This window comes from Myotis myotis, unplaced genomic scaffold (assembly GCF_014108235.1).
Source record: "Myotis myotis isolate mMyoMyo1 unplaced genomic scaffold, mMyoMyo1.p scaffold_m19_p_7, whole genome shotgun sequence".
Taxonomy (NCBI): Eukaryota; Metazoa; Chordata; class Mammalia; order Chiroptera; family Vespertilionidae; genus Myotis; species Myotis myotis.
The window spans coordinates 56,962,673-56,984,439 of NW_023416379.1; the positions used below are offsets into that span (position 1 = coordinate 56,962,673).

The following is a 21,767-nucleotide window of genomic DNA, read 5'->3' on the forward strand; positions in this document are numbered from 1 at the left end:
GAGAGAGAGAGAGATGTGAGAGAGAGACATCGATTGGTTACCTCCCACATGTGCTCTGATCAAGGACAGGGATTGAACTTGCAACCCAGGTACATGCCCTTTGCCAGGAATCGAACCCATGACCCTTTGTTGCATGATCGATGCTCTAACCACTGGGTACACCATGTAGGGATTCTCAGATTTTTAATCTGATTTTTAGTCAGATTTTTTTTGGTATTATTGAGTTGTATGAGTTCTTTATATATTTTGGATATTAGTCCCTTTTAGATACATGATTTCAAATATTTTCATCCATTGAGTTGGTTGCCTTTTTCATTTTGTTGAGGGTTGCCTTTGTTGTGTAAAGCTTTTTAGTTAATGTAATATAATCCCACTTGTTTATTTGTGCTTTTGTTGCCTTTGTTCTTGGTGTCAAATTCAAGAAATGATCACCAAAATCAATGTCAAGGTGTTTACTGCCTATGTTTTTTTCTAGGAGTTTTATTGTCTCAGGTGTTTCATTCATACTTTAATCCATTTTGAGTTAATTTTTGTGTAGTGGTCCAGTGTATCCAACGCCATTTACTGAAGAGACTGCCCTTTCCTCATTGTATATTTTTGGCTCCTTTATCATAAATTAATTGACTATATATGTATGGGTTTATTTCTGAATCTCTATTCTGTTTCATCTATATATATAAAAGCCTAAGCGACCAGTCAACCAACCAGTAGCTATGACATGCACTGACCACCAGGGGGCAGATGCTCAATGCAGGAGCTGCTGAGCTACAATGACTTGGCAGCTGTGGTTCTAGGGTGACACACCCGTAACCAGAAAGGAGGGAGCCCGATTCTGGGGTGCGTCACCCGAGAACCGCCCTCTTGCAATCCAGGATCCATCCCTCGGGGGATGTCAGAGACCCAGTTGCAGCCCGATCCCCTCAGGCCAGGCCAAGTGACCCCACCAGTGCATGAATCTGTGCACGGGGCCTCTAGTTCATATATATGTCTGTTTTTATACCATACTGTTTTGATTGCTGTAGCTTTGTAATATAGTTCAAAATCAGGGTGTGTGATGCCTCCAGCTTTATTCTTTCTCAAGATTGCTTTGGCTATTTGGGGTCTTTTGTGGTTCTATACAAATTTTAGAATTGTTTGTTCTATTTCTGTGAAAAATGTTATTAGAATTTTGATAGGGACTGCACTGAATCTGTAAATTGCTTTGGGTATTATGGACATTTTAACAATATTAATTCTTCCAGTTGATGAGCATGTAATATCTTTAAATTTATTTGTATCTTCAATTTCTTTCATCAGTGTCTTATAATTTTCATTGTACAGGTGTTTCACCTCCTTAGGTCAATTTATTCCTAGGTATTTTATTCTTTTCAATGTAATTATAAATGAGATACTTTTCTTAATTTCTCTTTCTTATAGTTTATTATTAGTGTATAGAAAGGCAATAGATCTTTGAATATTAATGTTGTATCTTACAACTTTACTGAATATGTTTATTAGTTCGAACAGTATTTTGGTAGCCTTTAGAATTTTCTGTATATAATATCATGTCATCTCAAATAGAGGCAGTTTTATTTCTTCCTTTCCAATTTGGATGTGTTTTATTCTTTTCTTGCCTAATTGTTCTGGCTAAAACTTTAAATCCTATGTTGAATAAAAGTGGCAAGAGTGGGCATCCTTGTTTTGTTTCTGACCTTACAGGAAAGCTTTCAGCTTTTTATCATTGAGTATGGTTTTAGCTGTCTGCTCGTCATATATGCCCTTTATTATGTTATGTTCCCTCTGTACATAATTTGTTGAGTTTTTTTTGAAATCACAAATGGATGTTGAATTTTGTTAAATGCTTTTTCTGCATCTATTGAGACAATCATGATTTTTATTCTTCATTTTGTTAATATGGTATATCATATTGGTTGATTTGCTGCTATTGAACAATCCTTGCATCCCAGGAAGAAGTCTCATTTAATCATGGCATATGACCCTTTCAATGTATTGTTGAGTTTGGTATGCTAATATTTGTTGAGGATATGAAAAGCATTTTAATGACTCTTCTCTGTACGCCGGGGAGCTTGTGGGAAATGCTAGGTTAAAATGGGCTCCTTATTTCAATAGAGATGTCAGAATCTTGTGGTCGATAGAGCTTAATAGCAAGGCTTTGCAGCTATTAACAACTGGAGACAAATTGGAAACAATAATAGAAGATCTGCTATACTCAAAATAGTTTAGTTTACAGAAATCTTTGCTGGTAGCCAGTAAATCATAGGACCCCATGTCCTGAAATTTTGTTGAAAAATGTAACAATGAGGACAGCATATGTGCTGACCAAGAAAAATGGATGCCAATATACAATTGATAACAGCCAAACCAGTGTATATTAGATGAATATCAGCATGGCTTAGGTCCAAATATGTGGGCAACCCACATAGGTCTACTTGATATGTATAACAATAGCAGAAAAGCCTGACTACCACCACCAAGATTGAGTTCCGAGGCCCTCACCAAATTGCCAATCACAGGTATGAATGAAAGATCTCGAAGGTGAAGAACGTTGTAAAGTAAGTGCTTCCGACATCTTCCCTTGCGGCTCCGTTTTCAGGTTAACACCAAGAACATTACTAGGTCTCTTGGAAATCATCTGGCCACAGTTTGAACAAATACAGATTTCTGGAGTCTATGAAACCTTTTTGGTCTATGGGACAAAGTGCATGCTATAGGAATATATCCATCATCTATTTATTTTTCCAGTGAAGAGTTAGAATTGATGTCTTCATCCTGTATGGCAGTATCCCCATAGTGCAATGGTTCTCAACCTTCCTAATGCCGCGACCCTTTAATACAGTTCCTCATGTTGTAATGACCCCCAACCATAAAATTATTTTCGTTGCTACTTCATAACTGTAATTTTGCTACTGTTATGAATCATAATGTAAATATCTGATATGCAGTATGTATTTTCATTGTTACAAATTGAACATAATTAAAGCAGTGATTAATCACAAAAACAATATGTAATTATATATGTGTTTTCCGATGATCTTAGGCAACCCCTGTGAAAGGGTTGTTCAACCCCCAAAGGGGTCGCGACCCACAGGTTGAGAACTGCTGCCATAGTGGATCCCTGATATAAAAGAAAGGCCTATTCTGGCAGGAAGTACCATATGCTTTACAGGGATAAATTTCACCATCACAAGCTTTACAATAAGCAAGGGTGTGATTCTTACCACATCTAGAATTAGCATGATCTTTGGCATGTGCAAAGACAGATGGACCTTTAAGAATGACAGCTGCGCCCAGCCGGTGTGGTTCAGTAGTTGAGCATCAACTTATGAACCAGGTCACTGTTCGATTCCCAGTCAGGGCTCCATCCCCAGTTGGGGGAAGGATGCAGGAGGCAGGCAATCAGTGATTCTTATCATTGATGTTTCTATCTCTCCCTCTCTCTTCCTCTCTGAAATCAATAAAATATGTATATTTATAAAAAACAAAAATAAAATAAAAGCTATTAAAAAAAGGATGACAGCTGCTGTGAGACAATTTCTCTTTCTTGGAGCAAATCAGTAGGGAGATGTTCATTTGTCTAATGCTTTTTTGTTTGTTTCTCCTTTATTCCAGTAAGCAGAGGGCCCCGAAGCAGTTTGTGCTATCAACAAGCAACATTCTACATTGCCTTTTGTCAAGGTTTCATTAACTCTCTGATACTGTCCCAGAGTATAGTCCTTGTTACCAGACCTTGATCATCTTACCACTGTGTGGTGCACAAGCTGGTCTAACACATGGGTGATGCTGTGCTCACAGGACCTGAGCTAACGGGTAGATTAATCCAAAGAAAGCACAAGAGCCTCAGCCAAGTTTGCGGAGGCCCAGTGTCTGGTGCGTGTTGGAATGTCCCCTCCAAATTGCATACTTTGTTCCACCAATGACTCAGGAGCCTCAGTGTTTGTTGGGCTTCTTTGAATTTGGTGTCCACTACTCAAACCCTTTTATGGGTGGTCCACATGCTTCTAGCTTTAACTGGTCGAAGAAAAAGAAAGGCCTCTCCCTCTGCTCCTGGCTGCAGTGCCTTCTGAAGGGAGACAGAATGGGCTCAGTTTTGAGGCAGATCAGGATTCTGTATTAAACCAGGATTTTTGAGCAAACCATGCTTGCCCTCTTCAGAAAGTACCTATTCTTTCAACTTACCACGGGGCTACTTGAGGTAAAAGCAAATGAAAGGAAACTGTGAAGACCTCAGATAGGCTCCCTCAGGGCCTTCTCAAGTTCTCAGAAAGGATGGGTGGCATGTAAGCTGTCATACCTGGAAACAAGTTCACAGGCAACGTATTTGTAATTTAATATGGGGATGTGTTAGGGTCCTTTAAGTCACCTGGCCCACTCCTCCGTCCATTATCCACGTATCCTCAGCACTTAGCCTGACACAAAGTAGACGAAAAAGGAACAAAAAGCAAATAACATCCTTGGAGAAATATTGATTTAATCATTTTTTAAAAAGACACTGCAACATTTATAATGAGCATTCTTTGCAAATAACCATTAATAAATATAAGGTATGTATACAGTATCAGGATTCTTGTTACAAACAATGGAGACTGGTTCTTTCAAGAAAAAAAAAAAGGACATTGGATAGCTCAAAGGAGGTGTTAACCAAGCATTCAGTAGGTCAGAAATGAGGGTGGCACTATGGATTTAAGCAGCGGGAGATCAAAACTTCCTTTATAGGAAGTTTCCAATGAGCGACTTGGTTTCATTCATTTCTCCCAAACCATTTAGAGAAGGGGCAGTTCCCCACAGAGCAAGCTTTCTGTTCAGGAAATAGGAGGCACTGTTGTCTGTAACCACTGGATTGCTGCACTTACACACAGCTCACCTGGATCAAAAGTCCCTATGTAAGAAGTGAGACCTCTGTTGAGAAGTAGCTGCTGGTGTGTGTGTGGTGGTGGTGGTGGTGGTGGTGCGGGGGGAGGGGGGGTGCTATGTACTTTTATCAAGCTGACTAAACAAAACCAGCAGTCTACTGTACATAGACAGCTGAGCTTTGAATGTTCATATATGTATTTTTTTTCTGTAAAACCTATACTCCCATAATTTATGTTGATTATTAGTGCTTCTGATAGGAATAAAGTATTGCCACATGCTCATATTGGGCATGTAAAAGTTGGCTCTGAAAAATTACCATCAGAAATAGCTACAGAAGCAGGAAAGGTTTCATAAGCTAGAATTTATTCCTTTGAATTCTGTTTTTGTTTCATATTTTGGTTCTTTAAGCTTGTTTATCTGTCACTACTTTTGCCAATTTAATCAGAAAAATTGCTGAGTGGTTTGGGCATATATTAGGTACTTGGTACATATTGTCTCATTTCAAAGGAAGAAAATTAATGGAGTTATATTTCTTTGGAGTCTAAAAACGTGTGAATGCTAATTATACTTATTGATGGTTTGGGGGAGATTGTATGGGAACTGCTACATGAAGTTGTTTTCAGTCCATGTAAGCCTTATTTCTTCCCTTCGTTTATAAGAAAAGCATGAGGCTCCAGTCTGAATCCCAGCTACATCGCAGGCTAGGACGGGTGAGCTGACGATCTCGCAAGGCAGGCCCAGGGCAGGGCCTCCGAGGTGTGCCCTGAAACTCATTCTGAGCTGAGAGCTTTGGTAGAACAGAGTGGACCCAGTTCTAAGGCTTCACGGTCAGGAGACTCAGCTTAGTGCCTGGTCAGTCTATTCCGTTTGTCCTCACCCTGGCCCAAGGACATGTGTCTACATCTTAGACATGGAGTGTACAACCAGAATGAACTGTTATCAAAATGCCTGTAAGCCCCTCAGCACATGCAGCAGCGATTGGCATCTAACAACGTATGGTAATACGGGGAGTGAGGCATTCCCCCCCAGGTTTCTAAATCTCAGCATCCAGCTTTGGCATCCTGAGGGGACTGTGGCCTTAGTGAGGTGCCTGGGACTCAGCAGGAGAATGAAATGCTCCCTGAGAAAGGCAGAGACCATGGAAAGCAGAGGCAGTTCAGGGTACCCTTTAACACAGAGACTCCCAGAAATTCTTGGGAGGGACAGATACTTTGTAATGAAAAAGTTTGGCAAGTGCCAATTTAATAGGAGTTATTGAAATAAACTCTCATTTTGAAAAAGGCTGGTGAAGCTTGGAATTTTCAGGAGAGATGACAATGACTTACCACCAAAATGTAGAGCTCAATTTTTCCCCAGAAAGGTAATGGTCTGCAGGCATCCACACTGGTCCTCTCAACACTCTGGCCCTGACACATGGGCACAGATGGCCAGTGGGCATCACCTGTGGAACACTTTGTAGACAAGAAATCATATCTTTTTTTGTGGCTAAGGACTGAACTAAGAATATTGTATCGTTCTCTTTAGTATCATTAATCCACTGATGCAAACAGCCAAACAGCACATGTCCTCTTCATGACTCTTGAGACTTCTGACTCTTCTGCCATTACAGATGGGCTCCAGTTTTACTGAAAGAAAAACCTCAAAATCGGGGGTTTAAAATAAAGTAAGAAATGTAGTAAACATGCTCTGTCTTTGTTCTCATCTTAAACCTGATTTAGAATTCATCCCTAATAATGAAAGAGTGGTGTGCCATCTGGATACTAGCATCACGAAAGGGAGAGATGTTATTCTTATTTGTGAATTCAAAGCTGCAGTTGGACTATTGACATTAACTATGGGCTTTGGACTCCTCTTTAATCAAATCAGCTTCCCCAGTTAAATTGACTGCTTTTATTAAGTTACAATTAAATAGCTTCCAGTTAATACAAGAACATGGACATAACATCACAAGTGCACTGCTGTCAAGGTAAAAGGCCTGTGTAAAAATTCTGCAGCCCGGTTATTCACAGGGACACTAAACAGCCACCAGCCTGTTTATTTTGGTTTTATTAACAGAGATACTGACTTGGTGAGATTACAAGCATAGGCCTTTTAATATTAATAGCTTCCTAGGAATCTGAATTTTTGCTTTCAATGCCGAATAATATCTGGAAAACATGCTCACTTTTGTGTTTTCTTAGAAATTCTAAGAACTGGCCCAGATTCATGTGATAGTCATTCCTTAATCCGTAGTCACCATGGGCCTCAAGGAGTAATTCTTCAAAAGAATGGAAGAGTCGCAGATCCTCCCCATTTCCTTCGGTTTCGATACTTTCAGCATGCTTACAGGAAATGTGTTTCCAATTGGGATACCTGATCGTGTGCCAGAACTCCTCACAGTGTTCTTTGAAGCCTTCCACACAGATTATACCAGGCTTTCCTGTCATACAAAATCCAGTCACATCTAACCTTTTCCCAGCATCCAAAATCTTCTTCCTTAGGTCCTGCTGATATATGTGATGGCTGTAGATCCACATTCGGAGAAATATGTTCTTGACCGGCTTTGCTTGTATAGATGGTTCATAAACAAGCTTTCTGTTCAGGAAATAGGAGGCACTGTTGTCCTGTAACCACTGGATTGCTGCACACACACAGAGCTCACCTGGATCAAAAGTCCCTATGTAAGAAGTGAGACCTCTGTTGAGAAGTAGCTGCTGTTGTCTGTCAAGCTCAGATGACCGTCCAAACAGCTGCAATGCTACATAGGGATAGCTGTGAGGCATGGTTACTTGCAAATCAATTTTCACCTTAAAATGGAAATCAAGTAGATTTAAGTACCATAAAATCACCAAAGCTAATTTATCAGTAGCAACTGCATGATTTTATGAAGTATAATAGTTACTGCTACTATTGGCATCTGTGTGCCAGACACTGTACTAAGTACTTTACACTATTCCTTCCATTTATACATTCATTTATCCCAGTATTTATCAAACACCTAACCATGTGCCAGGTACCCTATGCTAGAATAAAGAAGCGAAGACACCATTTCTACCCTGATGAAGTCTAGAGCCTAGTGAAGGAGACAGACATTAAACAAATAATTACGCATAGCAAGTATTGAATTTCAGTGGTGAGAAGCATTACCATGGAAGAGTACAGGGAGCCAACGAAATGCGTAAACAGGGGGAATGAATCCAGTCTGGGGAACCAAGACATCTCTTTGGGGGAATGACAAAGGATGAGTAGGAAATAGGAGAGTGGCTCTCAAGTGCCTAGTCTACTTATTACCTGTGCTATGCTAATGCTGGAGATAAGTGGGTCAGAAGAAGGTAAATTCATTTTTAGTGTTTAGATTTCTATCTATTTGCTTTCTGTGTTAGGGTACCACCAAAGAAACAGCCATTCACCCCTTAAAAGCCAGTTTTGCTAAAGGCCACATTTATATTTGTGAAAATCACATATGTACAAGAGAACCCATACTATAATAGTTGGATTGGTAAAAAACTGGATGACTGAGCAGAATAATAATGGTAGTGAAATGTTTTTTAATAAAAAAAACAATACTAGGTATATGTGTTAAAAGGTGTGCATGTTCATGTAAAATTCAGGATGTTTACTGAAGACAATTTACAGGGCACTCGTATTTTACGTATTTTGCATTCAAACAAGGAATGGAAATATCCTGGAGTATCTTGTTTGTTTCTTCAAACTGAAAGCTCATGTTCCAAGTGTTTCCAATAAAAACGAGGTACCTGATAATTAAAACAACTCAAGGCACTTACCTTGGGCTCCTCAATCTGGAGTGTAATCACAAATTCAATTTTTGGTGGCAGCGCCTCCCTTGTGCCTTCCAGGTATCTTTTTATAGTCGTCAGCGCATTTACATCTTCCAGTTTCACTTCTCCTTGGTTGGGAAACATAGACAACAGCATTTCCATCTCCAGCAGCTGGAGCTGCAGGCACTCTTGGACAGAAGCGGAGGACATGTTGCCTAGAAATCAACCTGCCAGGAAAACTGGAGAGGCCCAGGGACACCGGGTTTGTCAGTCCGCAGTGCCCAGCGAGATCTCCCCACGTTCCCTTTGCGCGGGAGCAGTTTTGCAGGAACACTGGACACTGAGAGCTGGGGGTACACACCGGGACACTTACTCTTTTCTGCTTTACCTCCTGGATCCAAAATCTAGCATGTACAGCATCCCCAAGGCCGCACTGCCTTAGAATTCAGATTCCCAGTTCCTCCCCCCCCCCCCCCCCCCGCCCCGCTTCCGATCTGGATCCGGGGATGTGGACTTCCAACAAGTGTTCCCAATTATTCCGTTGCAGGTGGTTGGCAAACACCTGCGGATGCACAGCAAGCCTGGATTTGGGGGAAGGCAAGGGGCCCAGCGGGAATCCTCCCAGGTCCCCGGAGTGGGCGGAGCTGGACTCTGCGGGCAGGGAGCCCCGCGGTGCTCCCTGCGGGGGGGGGGGGGGAGCTTTGGTTTCCCGGCTCTGGGGTCTCCTGGGCCCAGCTGCCCCCAACGTCAGAAGTCGTCCCTCCGCCTCAGCCCCCAGGGTCCCGGGATGGTCCTTTCCGCCTCTCCCGGGAGCTAGCGGGCCCGGGGCGGCGTCAGAAAGCTCCGGACGATTTGGACCTATTTGCCTCTGCCCCTAGGGGGTCTAAGTTTAGCGAAGGGGGCAATGGGAGGGGGGAAATCCTACAGTTACATACATAAAATGAGGTTTAGTGTCAATCTGGGCGGAGATGGGGAGGGGCGGAGGCCCAAGAAGGCTTCCCGGAATCCAGAGGTTTGGGAGATGAACCCCGAACATGGAGAAGCGGCGCGGGATATCAGGTGCTTGTCCCTGTGACCGAGGCCACCTTGTCAGAGACTCAAATCGGCGCTTGGCATCCCTCATCCGGGACCCTAGGATTCCCAGCTTCCCACAGACACGGGATCTACACCCCCCCCCCCCCCAAGACCCAAATTTGGAGGCGGGGCTGGGTATGTTCTGGCCGCAGTGCTCGGACGGCTCGCGACCCTCGGCTGCAAGTCCCGGGCCACCGCGGAGGCCTCACCCTTCGTGGTCATTCGGGGGACTCAGCCCCAAGCCCGCTCCGACCCCGGATCCGCAGTTCCTGCAAGCGCCGGCAGCGCGCGGGCGGCGGGGCGGGGCCAGCGAACCCTCCCCCGCCGTGATTGGCCGGGGGGCGTGGCGACGTGCCGGAAGCCACGCAGGGCCACGTCTGCGGGTTCCGAGAGCGCCCGGGTGGTACCAGGCGCGCCGCGAGGCAGCTTCTCCGCTGGGCGCGGGCGAGGGCGAGTCTTCCGGCCGAGGTGAGGGGGCCCCGAGGCTGGGCGGCGGCGAGAGGGCACGTTCCGGTCCCCGGGGCTTCGGCCGACCGCGGGCCGGTGGGTGGGTTAACGGACTGACCAACCTGCTGCGCGCGGGACACACCCACCCGCCGCTGTGCCTGGGAGCGGGCGGGCCGGCCCGAGGGTCCCGTGCCGGGCGGCGCGTCCACGGGCCCGGGCGGGGGTCTCGGGGCCTCGGGCCGGAGGAGAAGGGGACAGCCGGGTGCTGACGATGGAATGGGGGGCGGGGGGGCACGCTGAGCTTTTTCAGAGTGGACCCTGGACTTGGAAGTACTTTTAACAAAAGCGTTCACGTGCCCATTCAAAGTCGTTTCAGCACGTGAAACGCGTGAAGGGGTGGACGCATCTTATCTTAGTAATAATAATAAAAAGACTTTTTGGACTTACAGGGCTGGTTTACGCCCCATGAATAACCGTGATACATTACCCACGGGTCAGTTTTTAACAAAACGTGGTCATGCTTGGGAAAGAGGTTTGATCACTTTGGACCGGACTAAGCTTGGCGAGCGCCAGCTTTCTTCCAACCGAACAAAACGTTTTCCACCATTTCCTTTAACTTTTGTTCATTGAAGCAATTAAGGACCGTAAAGGAAACAAGATTCAGGCACACCTCATTTCAGAGCGCTGCACAGCTGTGTTTTACAAGTGGAAGGCAAGGTCCTCCGCCAGCCGAAGGTTGACTGGCTTTGCTGGCGGTGCTCGCCCACCGCGGCGGCCTGGAGGCGACCCGCACCTGCCAGGTTTGCCCGGGAGGTTGGCAGGCGGGCAGCCGGGGGGGCTGCTGCTTCTCTCAAGGCTGATTGGAGGTGGGGCTGACCCAGGGACTGAGCAGTGCACAGCTGAGGCGGGGAGCCCCAAGTTCCACCGGGAATGGGGCTATCCCAGAGGAGGACGTGGCCAAGCGGACTAAGAAAAGTTAGAGGGCTAAGGGCCGATGTTTGATTTTTAAAATTAAAGGTAAAAGGAAGATGATGTTAGTTTCAGATCTTCGTTTCTTTCCTTCCTTCCTTTCCTTCCTTCCTCCCTTCCTTCCTTCCTTCCTCCTTCCTTCCTCCCTCCCTCCCTCCTCCCTCCCTCCCTCCCTCCCTCCCTCCCTTCCTTCCTTCCTTCCTTCCTTCCTCTCTCCTTCCTTCTCCAAGGGTATGTTCATTAATTTGAGAGAGAGAGAGAGAGAGAGAGAGAGAGAGAGAGAGAGAGAGAGGGGAGAGGAAGGAAGAGGAAGGGGGAGAGAAACATCAGTTGCCCCCCATATGCACCCAACAGGATGGAAACGGCAACCTAGCTGTGTGGCCTGGACCAGAATCAAACCCTAACCCTTTTTGGTGTGTGGGAGGGTGCTCCAACCAAGGGAGCCACCTGGCTGGGCCAGAGTTTAACTTAGAAGTGTGTCCTGATTCTCCCTTATGAAAATGGAACCACCCCCTGTAAGGTATTGGAGAGGAAGGAGACTGTTAGCCTTTGTTTTTCATCTGGGAATAGTCTCTGTAGGCTCTTAAGAATTACAAAAGAGCTGCACAGATTTCCCACATGTTCTGGGTATGTAGGTCCAGTCCCCTTGAGAGTAGGACCTTGGGCTTTAGGGTCATCAGTTACCCATCGTAAATTTAGCTCATTTAACTGAGGCCCAGGCCCAAGCTGTTCCACTTGTGAAATGAGGTGATTTTTGATCTTATAGGGGTCTAGGAATCTTGCTGTGGAATCTTCATTTTAGTTGAGAGTGGACCATTTTAAATTCAACCCAGGTCCAGGGATATCCCTAGAGCCAAATGGGAGCTGAGTTGTGAAATAATCTGACCCCTGCCCTGGAGTGGACAATATAATTGGGGCAAGATTTTCTAGGTACTACCAACTCCCAGGACTTATTCTGTCATTCTTTTCTTTCTTAAAAAATGGTTCTTTGGCCCTAACCGGTTTGGCTCAGTGGATAGAGCGTCAGACTGCAGACTGAAGGGTCCCAGGTTCGATTCCGGTCAAGGGCATGTACCTTGGTTGCGGGCACATCCCCAGTAGGAGGTGTGCAGGAGGCAGCTGATCGATGTTTCTCTCTCGTCGATGTTTCTCTCTCGTCGATGTTTCTAACGCTCTGTCCCTCTCCTTTCCTCTCTGTAAAAAATCAATAAATGTATTTTTTTAAAAATGGTTCTTTGGGGAGGTTCAAAATGAGGCATGCGTATTTGGGGTGGCAGTTTTTAAAGCAGATGGTCCTTGAAAGATTTCTTAATATGCCTGAAAAATATTCCTTAATTTTGTAGACATGGATTTAGATGCTATTACAAAACACTCAGCATTACATGCCAAGCCCAGTGGACTCATTCTTCAATATGGGACTGCTGGATTTCGAACAAAAGCAGAACATCTTGATCATGTCATGTTTCGCATGGGATTATTAGCTGTTCTGCGGTCAAAACAGACAAAATCTACAATAGGAGTCATGGTAACAGCATCACACAATCCTGAGGTAATGCATTTAGTTCTCTGATCAAGCAAACCTTTATTTACAAGACCAAACCTTAATGTGTTGAGCAGTTTGATCTAGTGTTCAAATTCTAATTCTAGGAATGGGCCATCACGTCGTTTTGTGCCTTTGGATGTGAAATAGCTTTTTCTTAATGAGTGGTCATATGGCTCATGATTCATTAGAGGGTGTGGAGAGAATGAAATGAGTGTTATTTTTTGGGGGAGTGTCCACATTAGAGAAATAACAGAATGTCCTTCCAAATTAGTTGCCACAGTATCAGTAATAAAAAATCTTACCTCTGTTAATTTAACAGAAATTAGAGAGATTAGAAGCAAGGTGGGGAAAGGGCAAACGTTTGCAAAGACTTAGTGCATTTTGAAATTTTTCAGACAGGTTTTTTTAATAGCTAGGGAATAGTTTCTTGTTCTGAAGAAACAGCCAAACAGGAGGCTCCAGGGATCCAAAAGTGAGCTCTGGACAGAATGTTGATGAGGCTCATGGTGTTGGTGTTTATGACAAGTTTTTATCAAAGGAGTGGAAGCCTGGTGTATGACTTCGTTCACATTGAAAGGAAATTAATTAGGAGGTGGTACCTGGGGTGGTGCTGGGGCTCAAAGGGTGTCTGTGAAGTGAGCAGGGTCCCTCCAGCAGGTGGGGTCCCTGGGCCTGGCCTGCGGGGATTAGGCTAAAACCAGCAGTCCGATACCCCCTGAGGGGTCCCAGAGTGAGAGATGGCACTCTGCAAAGTTGCTGTCGCTCTGCAGCTCCTGTGTTGAGCATCTGCCTCCCTGGTGGTCAATGTGCATCATAGCTCCCCTTGAGTCACAGCCTTTTATAAATATTGTATCCTTTTGATACAACTAAGCTTTTATTCTATTGCTCACTAATAGGGGTGAGGTAAAAACAGTTGTGTGTATGTGAAACACAATTTATTCTTGTATTATTATTTATTAATTATTGTATTATTTCCCATATGAACAACTTCAGACCTACTTTTGCCCCACCATGTACATGATTTGAATAATATGCTTCTGTTTGGTTACTATGGCATGAGATTTTTGCCTTTGTAGCTAAATCAAAAGTAAGTTAAATGTAGGATTGTAACCTCTTTCCCCCAAACATGAGGACTTTGCTTGTCCAACTTCTAAATGTGCATTATTATAAATGCATATCTAAATTTCTGTAATTTATTAATGATTTGTAGGCAGAACCTCATATTTATTGCATTTCTTAAAACAATTCTGAGCTGTTTCCTTCAGTTGACATTCACTCTAAACCAGCAATCGCCAACCTTTCGGACCTTACGGACCACTAGTGGTCTGCAGACCACCGGTTGGCGACCGCTGCTCTAAACTGTACTTTTTTTCCCCCAGAAATTTGAGCAGGACAGAATTAGGAGTCAGTTTTCAGCTTCTGTGCCACCCACTGGTTGGCACACTGGCCAGGATGTGTTTAGAATCGAAAGTAATAGTGAGAAGGAGTTTTGGCCCTCACTTTGCTCCAGCTGTGCCTTAGTTAACGGGTGGTTAAAGCACAGATGGCAGCCATTTAAAACTAGTGTAGTCTATTGGGTATAAGAGTCAGATGGACTTAATGTTTTATTATCAGCACTGACACTTCTTGGCTGTATGAACATAAGCAAATAACTTGATCTGAATCTTCGTTTTGTCAGATTAGAATAATAATGGGGTCATTAGGATCTACTGAGCTAATGAGTACAGAACACCTAGTCTAGGGCCTGGCATTCAGTAAGGGTCACTGGTGAAGCTCTCAGACATCACTGTCTTTTGTTGGGAAAAAGCAGCTGGAGTTTACTTCCTCAACTCACCCTTTGAAGATGCACAGATGCTCATGTGCTATACAAATAGTTGAAGGTTAATAACTAAGACTTTCTACATTCTTAACTAAACATCATTATTCATTACCCACTTTATTGAATATATGCTGTGGCTCTCCCCTTATGTTTGAAATACTAGCAGGTGAAAGAGTACATGGTTGTTTATAAATAAAAAGTTTTTACCATAAAAAAAAAAAAGATGCACAGATGGCTTATCAATTGTTTTTCTTTTAAGGAAGACAATGGTGTCAAATTGGTGGATCCTTTGGGTGAAATGCTGGCACCTTCCTGGGAGGAACACGCTACCTGTTTGGCAAATGCTGAGGAGCAAGATGTGCAGAGAGTGCTGCTGGACATCAGCGAGAAAGCTGCCGTGGATCTGCAGCAAGACGCCTTCGTCGTGATTGGTAGAGATACCAGGTGACCATCGAGTTAGTGGTGCAAGCAGCTTTGGGAACTCAGTATAAGTGATTGTAACAGTTTTGGTACCATGATAAATGGAAAGAAAGACAGAACTGCCCAGGAGGCTTCTCCCCTACCTGGCCTTTTTAGGAGACACAGTGACTAAGTCAGCACTACAGCTTGGGTTTTGGAGTCAGAACACTAACTCCAACACTTACTATCCACTTTAACCTTTTGGAGCTTCCCTTTGCTCATCTATAAAATGTTGATGATAAGGCCTAACACAGGGTTTTTGTGAGGATTACATGAAATAATTTATGCAAAATAATACATTTCCTGGCACGAGAGAATTAACAAATGTCTCCTCCCTGTACTTCTAGGTTTACTTTTTCCCCTGTAAAGTAAGAACACAGGATTTTAACTCATTATTTTTAGAGATATATTTTATAATCCCGTGTTGTTGGCCCATATATTTATATTATTTTCCCATGCTGGAGTTCACTGTAAAATATTAAGTTTATTTCTACAAATTTGTCATATTTGGCAGCTTTTACCTTCCTTTACAAAAAGATTTTTTTGTAAAATGTTAGATTAAAAGTGTGCTTTGAAACAAGCATTCACATTTATATAAGATTTGGTTTAAGCCAGAGATGCTTTCTAAAGGAAATTTTTACTCCATTTCTTATTGCTTTGCACTAGTGTTTTACCCTTAAATGTGTTATCAGAGGGACTTCCATCTATCACTGATTCCATGACCACTGGTATGTATGGGTAGCAGAAATAGCCAGGTGACTTATGTTCTGAAGCAAATGATCTCACAATAAAGCCATCCACATGTATTTGCCTCTTGCTTATTAACTAGTTAAAATGATACAGAACATCTTTTTCTACAAGGCAGTTATATAATGATATACAAGGCAGTTATATATTACTTTATTTTCAGATAGGTAGATAATTTGTTCTTATGTTTTAAAATGAAAAGTGAGTTCTATTTCCTTGATACTTTAATACCCAATGCTGCAGTATTAGTTACTGCTCTTAGGCAGTATGTGTAGTTATTGTCAAACTTGACAAGGTATTTGGGTATGGTGTAATTAGTGCATCCTTTATATCTATTTTCTAAATCCATTTAAAAGCCAATATCTTTCCAAGAAATAACATTGTAAAAGACTTCTCATACTCTACCCAAATTATTTTTTTCAGAGTTTTCATACTTGACAGGTTTCAGTTCAAATATAATGACCTTATTATTCTGATATTTGTAGCACATAATTTCAGCATTAGCTTTCAGAACTAGCCACCTACCTGTTGGTTTCTGGATGGGAGGTACTATTTTTCCTCTTTTGTCTCCTAGGCCCAGCAGTGAGAAACTTTCGCAATCTGTAATAGATGGCATCACTGTTTCAGGAGGTCAATTCCATGGTATGTAGTTATCTTAAGTTGTAAATTAATTTAATATTTAAAAAACATTTTTAAAAATGATAAAAGTAATACATATTTATTTTAGAAAGGTTTGAAAGTACAGATAAACAAAGTTTTTTAAAAATGAACTTCAGGATATAAAATACTAGTCTTTAAAATTAAAAAAAATTTTTTTCTGGGCATGCATATTTTATTTTATGTATACATTACATGTAGGAAGCATCTTAAACAGCTCTCTTTAGTAAGGCTGAACTTCTTGATATAAAACTCCTTGAAGTTACTTGAAGTCTATCCTAGGGAGCTTTTGTCAATATCAGGTATTCATTCCCTAATGGCTGATCACGTGTGGAATCAGCTGTTGTCTGTCATGTAGGTATGGAAAGTATCTTTGGTCTACTTGTAATCATGATTTTAAGTTTTGACAAGTGGTTTGAGATTTTTCCCCCCTATTTTTAACAAATGAGGAAGTATTAAATGCAACAAAATGGAGGCTAGAATCCTCTTCTTATATAGGTTGGGCCCTTGTGAATACAATGAACCCATTGTGCTTGGAGGTGAATTTTCCTAGTGTTAGATTGTTCTCATTTAAAAATTTCTTCTCTTCACCTTTTCAGCCTCCTTTCCAGATCCTGTGTCTTCCCTTCCTTCACAGATAACCTGGCTTCTTCCAGTAGTACACCTAGCTCACTTCTCTCTTTGCTCCTGTAGTCGTTACTTCGCCTACTACAGGCCAGTCTCCATCCTTGCCCCTCCAGTGAAAGGCCTCCTGACACTTACCTGAATTCTAATTGTCAAATCCAGTGGGTGTTATAAAAGTGGGGATTTTTAACCTGGGCCCGGGACCTGCGGGGGGTGGTGGTGGTTGGTTAAGCTGCCCACACACTGTGTCCCTGTTAATACAGTGTGCAGAGTGTTGCCTGCACACACACTTAGTTTCTGGGAAGAGGACTCATAGCTTTTGTGAGATACTCAGAGGGATCTGTAACCTAAAAATAACTTTTAGAATTTATGTTTTGAAATTTTTATTTCAGTCTATGTCTTGGCAGCTATCCATAATTTGGCCTCCCTCTTTCTTTAAGCTTTCGCTTCCTTGGCCACTGTTCCTTGTTGGTCTTCTCTGTGCTCCTCTACCCTCTCTCTTAATGTGGCCATACTTCGCTTCTCTCTCTCACTCTGAGTGTTCATCTTTACCGCCATAGCTCCAGCTACGTATATTCTTTTATTTACTCATTTATTTATTCATCAAACATTTCTGAATGCCTGTTTTTACAACCCTTCAGTAGTCTATATTTCACTGTTTCAACCCATAGTAAGAAACCCATTTGGTATTATGACTGTGTATGTGTGCTTGTATGTATAGCTGAGATAAAAGTTTCCATACATACTACTTACCCATACTACACGATGTGCATTCATCTATTGCTTTAGAAAATGCAGACATGGAGTGGCTCAGCCTGCAGTGTGCAATGCGTTGGTCTGAATGACGCCCCATTAGGTGGCTGCCCCTGCTTTACATTCACTCTGCCCAAAACTGTGTTCTTCCTAGAATGGTTATTTTCAACATTTTGATTCTATCTCTAGAAGCATCACTTTTTCACTGTTTTATTTTAGAAAAAATTGAGCTTTTTTTTTTTTTTTTTAACCGTCATTTCTCTCCAGCTTCAGTGTATTTCAGGAAACAAAAGATTAATGCAGCTACAGCACAAGGAGCTTTGGGGGAAGCTACTGGAAGATAAGATTAGGGAGGTGAGCAGGGGCCAAGTCATTCCAAGCCTTAGAGGTCATGGTAAAGATTTGGGTTTTAGTCCAGATGCATTGGTCTCCACCAAAGGATTTTAAGGCAGTCACTCTGGCTATTGTGTAGCGAGAGATAGGAAAGTTGTAAGGAAAAGAGACCAGTGAGGAAACTGTGCAGAAGTTTGTGCAAGAGTAATGATAGCAAGAGAAATGGAGGAACTTGAAATTAACATTTAATCCAAAGGATTTTGTGATGTGATGAGGATAGAGCTGTGAAGAATGGTTTCTATGTTTTTGGGTTGATCAGTGGAATAGAGGGTTATGCTTTTTATTAACTGTAAAAAGTCATTTAGTGAATGTTTATTTGGTAATTTGGATATTGGTCATAAAATTTGTTTCATCCTTTAGTATGCCTTTTGGAATAGTTTTTCTCTTCCTTATACAGTTCTCCTCCTTAGACTTAAGCTTTTACTTATTTTGGGGGTTTCTCCATCTCCTCTCATCTAATCCTTATACCACAGCCAAGAACTTAAATACTTTTCGCCTTCAGTGCAGACTCTAGTGTATGACTTTTGAAGACTGTTGACAGATTTCATGAATGAATATTTATTGGATACTGGCCTATCCCTGCTATCTATTTCTCCTGTTCCTTGCTTGTGTTGCCTTTTTTTGTGTGTTTAGATTTTTTACTATAAGCTATTTGTTTTTCTTGAAAAACAAATTATTTGTGGGGCATTTTTGAGGTTTATGGTGAACGCAGTTTAATGTTTGCTTCTGCTGGGAGTCCTACCTGGCTGGCTGATGACAAGGTTCTTTTAGACCTGTGTGGTTATGGGAATTTGGGTTGGAAATCCATGGGAGGCATGTGATTGTGGTTATGTTCTTTAGCTGTGGGTGTTCCCTCTGCTGTGCTGAGTTCTAAGACAGCTTTTCTGGGAGGGGACTTTTGACTTATTTTTTTTTACTCCTCACCCGAGGAGAAGTTTATTGATTTGAGACGGAGAGAGAAACATTGATTGGCTGCCTCCAGTAGCCACCCTGACCAGAGTTCTAACCCACAACCTAGGTACATGCCCCAACTGGGAATCAAGCCTGCCACCTTTCTGGTGTACAGGATGACACTCCAACCAACTGAGCCACCCAGCTGGGTCTTGACTCACATTTGTTTTTTTTTATTTATTGTTGAAAGTATTACATATGCCCCCCACCCCGCCATTGTCCTCTCCCAGCCCCCCTGCATTGTCTGTGTCCATTGGTTATGCCTCTATGCATACAAGTTCCTTGGTTGATCTCTTCCCCTCCATGACTCACTTTTGATTCACTTTGACTCACTTTTGCACTGAAGAATAGTCCTCTGGGGCCTCAGCTTTATGAGGCCTGGCCTTCTACTGGGTTCCCCCTTTTAGAACAACATGGACTTTTTTTGCACTGAAAACCATAGCTCAATTTCAAGTTTTGAGGAATGTTCAGATAATAAAACTAGTTTCCTTGGCTCTAATTGTGGAGTTCTTCTGTTTAAATAGATTTTGGCCTACTTCCTCTACAACTTACTGGCACTGCAGTTACTTCTAAAAAGAAATTTTTAATCTAGCATTTCTGGTTGTTTGTAGGAGTGTTCATCTGAATTATGTAGTTTGCAATGTTACTGGAAATATAACTCAATTACAACTTTTCTGTACTGCTCTGTGTTTTTTTTATTTGTCTATACCAGGGGTGGGCAAACTTTTTGACTCGAGGGCCACAATGGGTTCTTAAACTGGACCGGAGGGCCGGAACAAAAGCATGGATGGAGTGTTTGTGTGAACTAATATAAATTCAAAGTAAACATCATTACATAAAAGGGTACGGTCTTTTTTTTTTTTTTTTAGTTTTATTCATTTCAAATGGGCTGTATCCGGCCCGCGGGCCATAGTTTGCCCAAGGCTGGTTTAGAAGCTCTGTCAGGAATGGGGATAAAGACCAAATACATATTTCTTACTATAAATTACAATATGACATGCACTTGTAATGATTTTAGTGGATATTTTTGCTTTATAAAATTTAGCATTTTGTGTTTTCTGAACTGTATTTTGTCACCTTCAGTTCCTTCAGTATGAATCCATTTAAACTTTTCTTTATTAAGAAATGTGCTACATTGCTTTCTTTCCTTCTGTGACAGATTATGGCTTGCTGACAACGCCGCAGCTGCACTACATGGTGTACTGCCGGAATACCCAGGGCCAGTATGGAAAGGCAACCACAGAAGGCTACTACCAGAAGCTCTCCAAGGCCTTTGTGGAGCTTACCAAACAGGTGAAAACTTGAATGTTAATTACATAGTTTGTCACTTGTCCTTTTTCCAAAAATTCGGCATATCATTTTCTTTGCAGGACTACACAAATTCTGGTCCTTGTATCCTAACTGTGTGTTGGCATTTACTTGGCAAGGCATGTAACATCCTTAAATCACTGGGGGAACAAACATGGTGGTTTTCTTGTGGTTATAAGTATTCATTCAGATGAGTTTACTCTTTTTTTTTTTTTAATATATTTTTATTGATTTTTTACAGAGAGGAAGGGGAAGGGATAGAGAGTTAGAAACATTGATGAGAGAGAAACATTGATCAGCTGCCTCCTGCACACGCCCCACTGGGGATGTGCCTGCAACCAAGGTACATGCCCTTGACCGGAATTGAACCTGGGACCCTTCAGTCTGCAGGCCGACGCTCTATCCACTGAGCCAAACCGGCCAGGGCAAGTTTACTCTTAAGTAGCTGCTATTGATATCACACTTGAGGCATCTTACTGTTGAGATTTTCTTGTTAAGGGAATTGGCATGTTAAACCTGGATGAGATTTGAGGAGCTTAATTCATTTGATCAATAAATATTGAGTATATGTTATTGTCAGGCACAGCAAACCAAAACAAAGCCCTTGCTGTCATAGAATTTATATTCTGGGATGAGGATGGGTAGGAGAGGAGACTGTCAATTAGAAAAAAACAAAAATGCCCCGTGGTGTTATATACTATGAAGAGAATGAGAGATGTTTTACTGCTCATTCCCACCTTTGAAAGACTGTCATGTGACATAGACTATATTATTTTTAAGGAACCCTGCTTTATTGAGGCTAAATCTAAGAAAGCTTGACAAAAAAAAAAATTATGAGATGGCCTAATTACAGTACCCAGAGAGGGAGAGAAAGAAACAGCGGTTCACGTGTTAACAGCTGTGGAGCAGCTAACAAGAGACTGCTCACATTAGCAGGTGTCTTTTGGAACTTCAGATTAATTTCCAGGTGCTATGCCTGCAATTGTTCTAAAGAGAGAATAGCCAGGCATTTTTGAACCCCAGGAGCCTCTGCCTCTTATTTAACATGAACTTCCCACTTGCCCATAACCTATCCAAGGGAGCAAACACTTTTGACTTGGACTCTGTGCCTATCCAGAACTGGCCTGCTTCACTTCTCCCATCCCTTAGTCTATAGCTAATGTAAATCCCTATAAACCACTCACATCGTTCTTCCCTGTATGTGATGTATAAAGACACTTGCGCAACTCTGGGACGACAGTGTCATGTCTGTCTTTTCTATCTGGCTATGCTGCTGGGGTTTTAGACTCTAACCCCAAGAGCAGTCCTTTTTTTTCTAGCAATGACTTTTAAAAAAGACTTTCAGCTGTGAAAGTAAATTTTTTGTTTAACAAACTCCATTTCCATAAGTCATTCAATCATTGAAACTGTTCCT

At 42.3% G+C, this 21,767-nt stretch overlaps 2 protein-coding genes across 10 annotated transcripts in view; one reads left to right on the plus strand and one right to left on the minus strand.

Annotated features, from left to right (window-relative positions):
* Positions 1-4,516: 4,516 nt before the first annotated feature.
* RWDD2A (RWD domain containing 2A) lies at positions 4,517-10,128 on the minus strand. Of its 2 annotated transcripts, none has more exons than XM_036317706.1 (3): positions 9,545-9,871; positions 8,616-8,848; positions 4,517-7,637 (listed from the first exon to the last, which is right to left on the minus strand). In XM_036317706.1, the coding sequence occupies exons 2-3, from the start codon at positions 8,817-8,819 to the stop codon at positions 6,960-6,962; spliced, it is 882 nt and encodes a 293-aa protein (XP_036173599.1). In that variant the 5' UTR covers positions 8,820-8,848; positions 9,545-9,871; the 3' UTR covers positions 4,517-6,959. The 2 variants fall into 2 exon arrangements, with proteins under 2 accessions (XP_036173599.1, XP_036173597.1); XM_036317704.1 differs by lacking the exon at positions 9,545-9,871 and adding an exon at positions 9,893-10,128 and having other exon boundaries at positions 4,518-7,637.
* The window catches only part of PGM3 (phosphoglucomutase 3), a 37,315-nt gene continuing 25,593 nt past the window's right edge, over positions 10,046-21,767 (plus strand). For 7 of the 8 annotated variants that reach the window (XR_004968887.1, XM_036317698.1, XM_036317699.1 and 4 more), the window contains exons 1-5: positions 10,048-10,151; positions 12,443-12,648; positions 14,721-14,905; positions 16,242-16,309; positions 20,205-20,338. Coding sequence is in view for 7 of the 8 variants with exons in the window: in XM_036317698.1 (XP_036173591.1) it covers positions 12,445-12,648; positions 14,721-14,905; positions 16,242-16,309; positions 20,205-20,338 (591 nt within the window). In the remaining variant the exon portion in view is untranslated. Of the gene's footprint in view, positions 10,152-10,762; positions 10,931-12,442; positions 12,649-14,720; positions 14,906-16,241; positions 16,310-20,204; positions 20,339-21,767 lie in introns of all 8 variants that reach the window. The other variant, XM_036317703.1, reaches the window with a different exon arrangement.

What these genes read in the sequence shown, in the direction of transcription:
- RWDD2A (XM_036317706.1), bottom strand. Translation starts at nt 8,819, where the DNA reads ATGTCCTCCGCTTCTGTCCAAGAGTGCCTGCAGCTCCAGCTGCTGGAG. An exon ending in TCCAGATTGAGGAGCCCAAG is followed by an intron (nt 7,638 to 8,615) that starts GTAAGTGCCTTG and finishes TTCCATTTTAAG; the next exon opens with GTGAAAATTGATTTGCAAGT.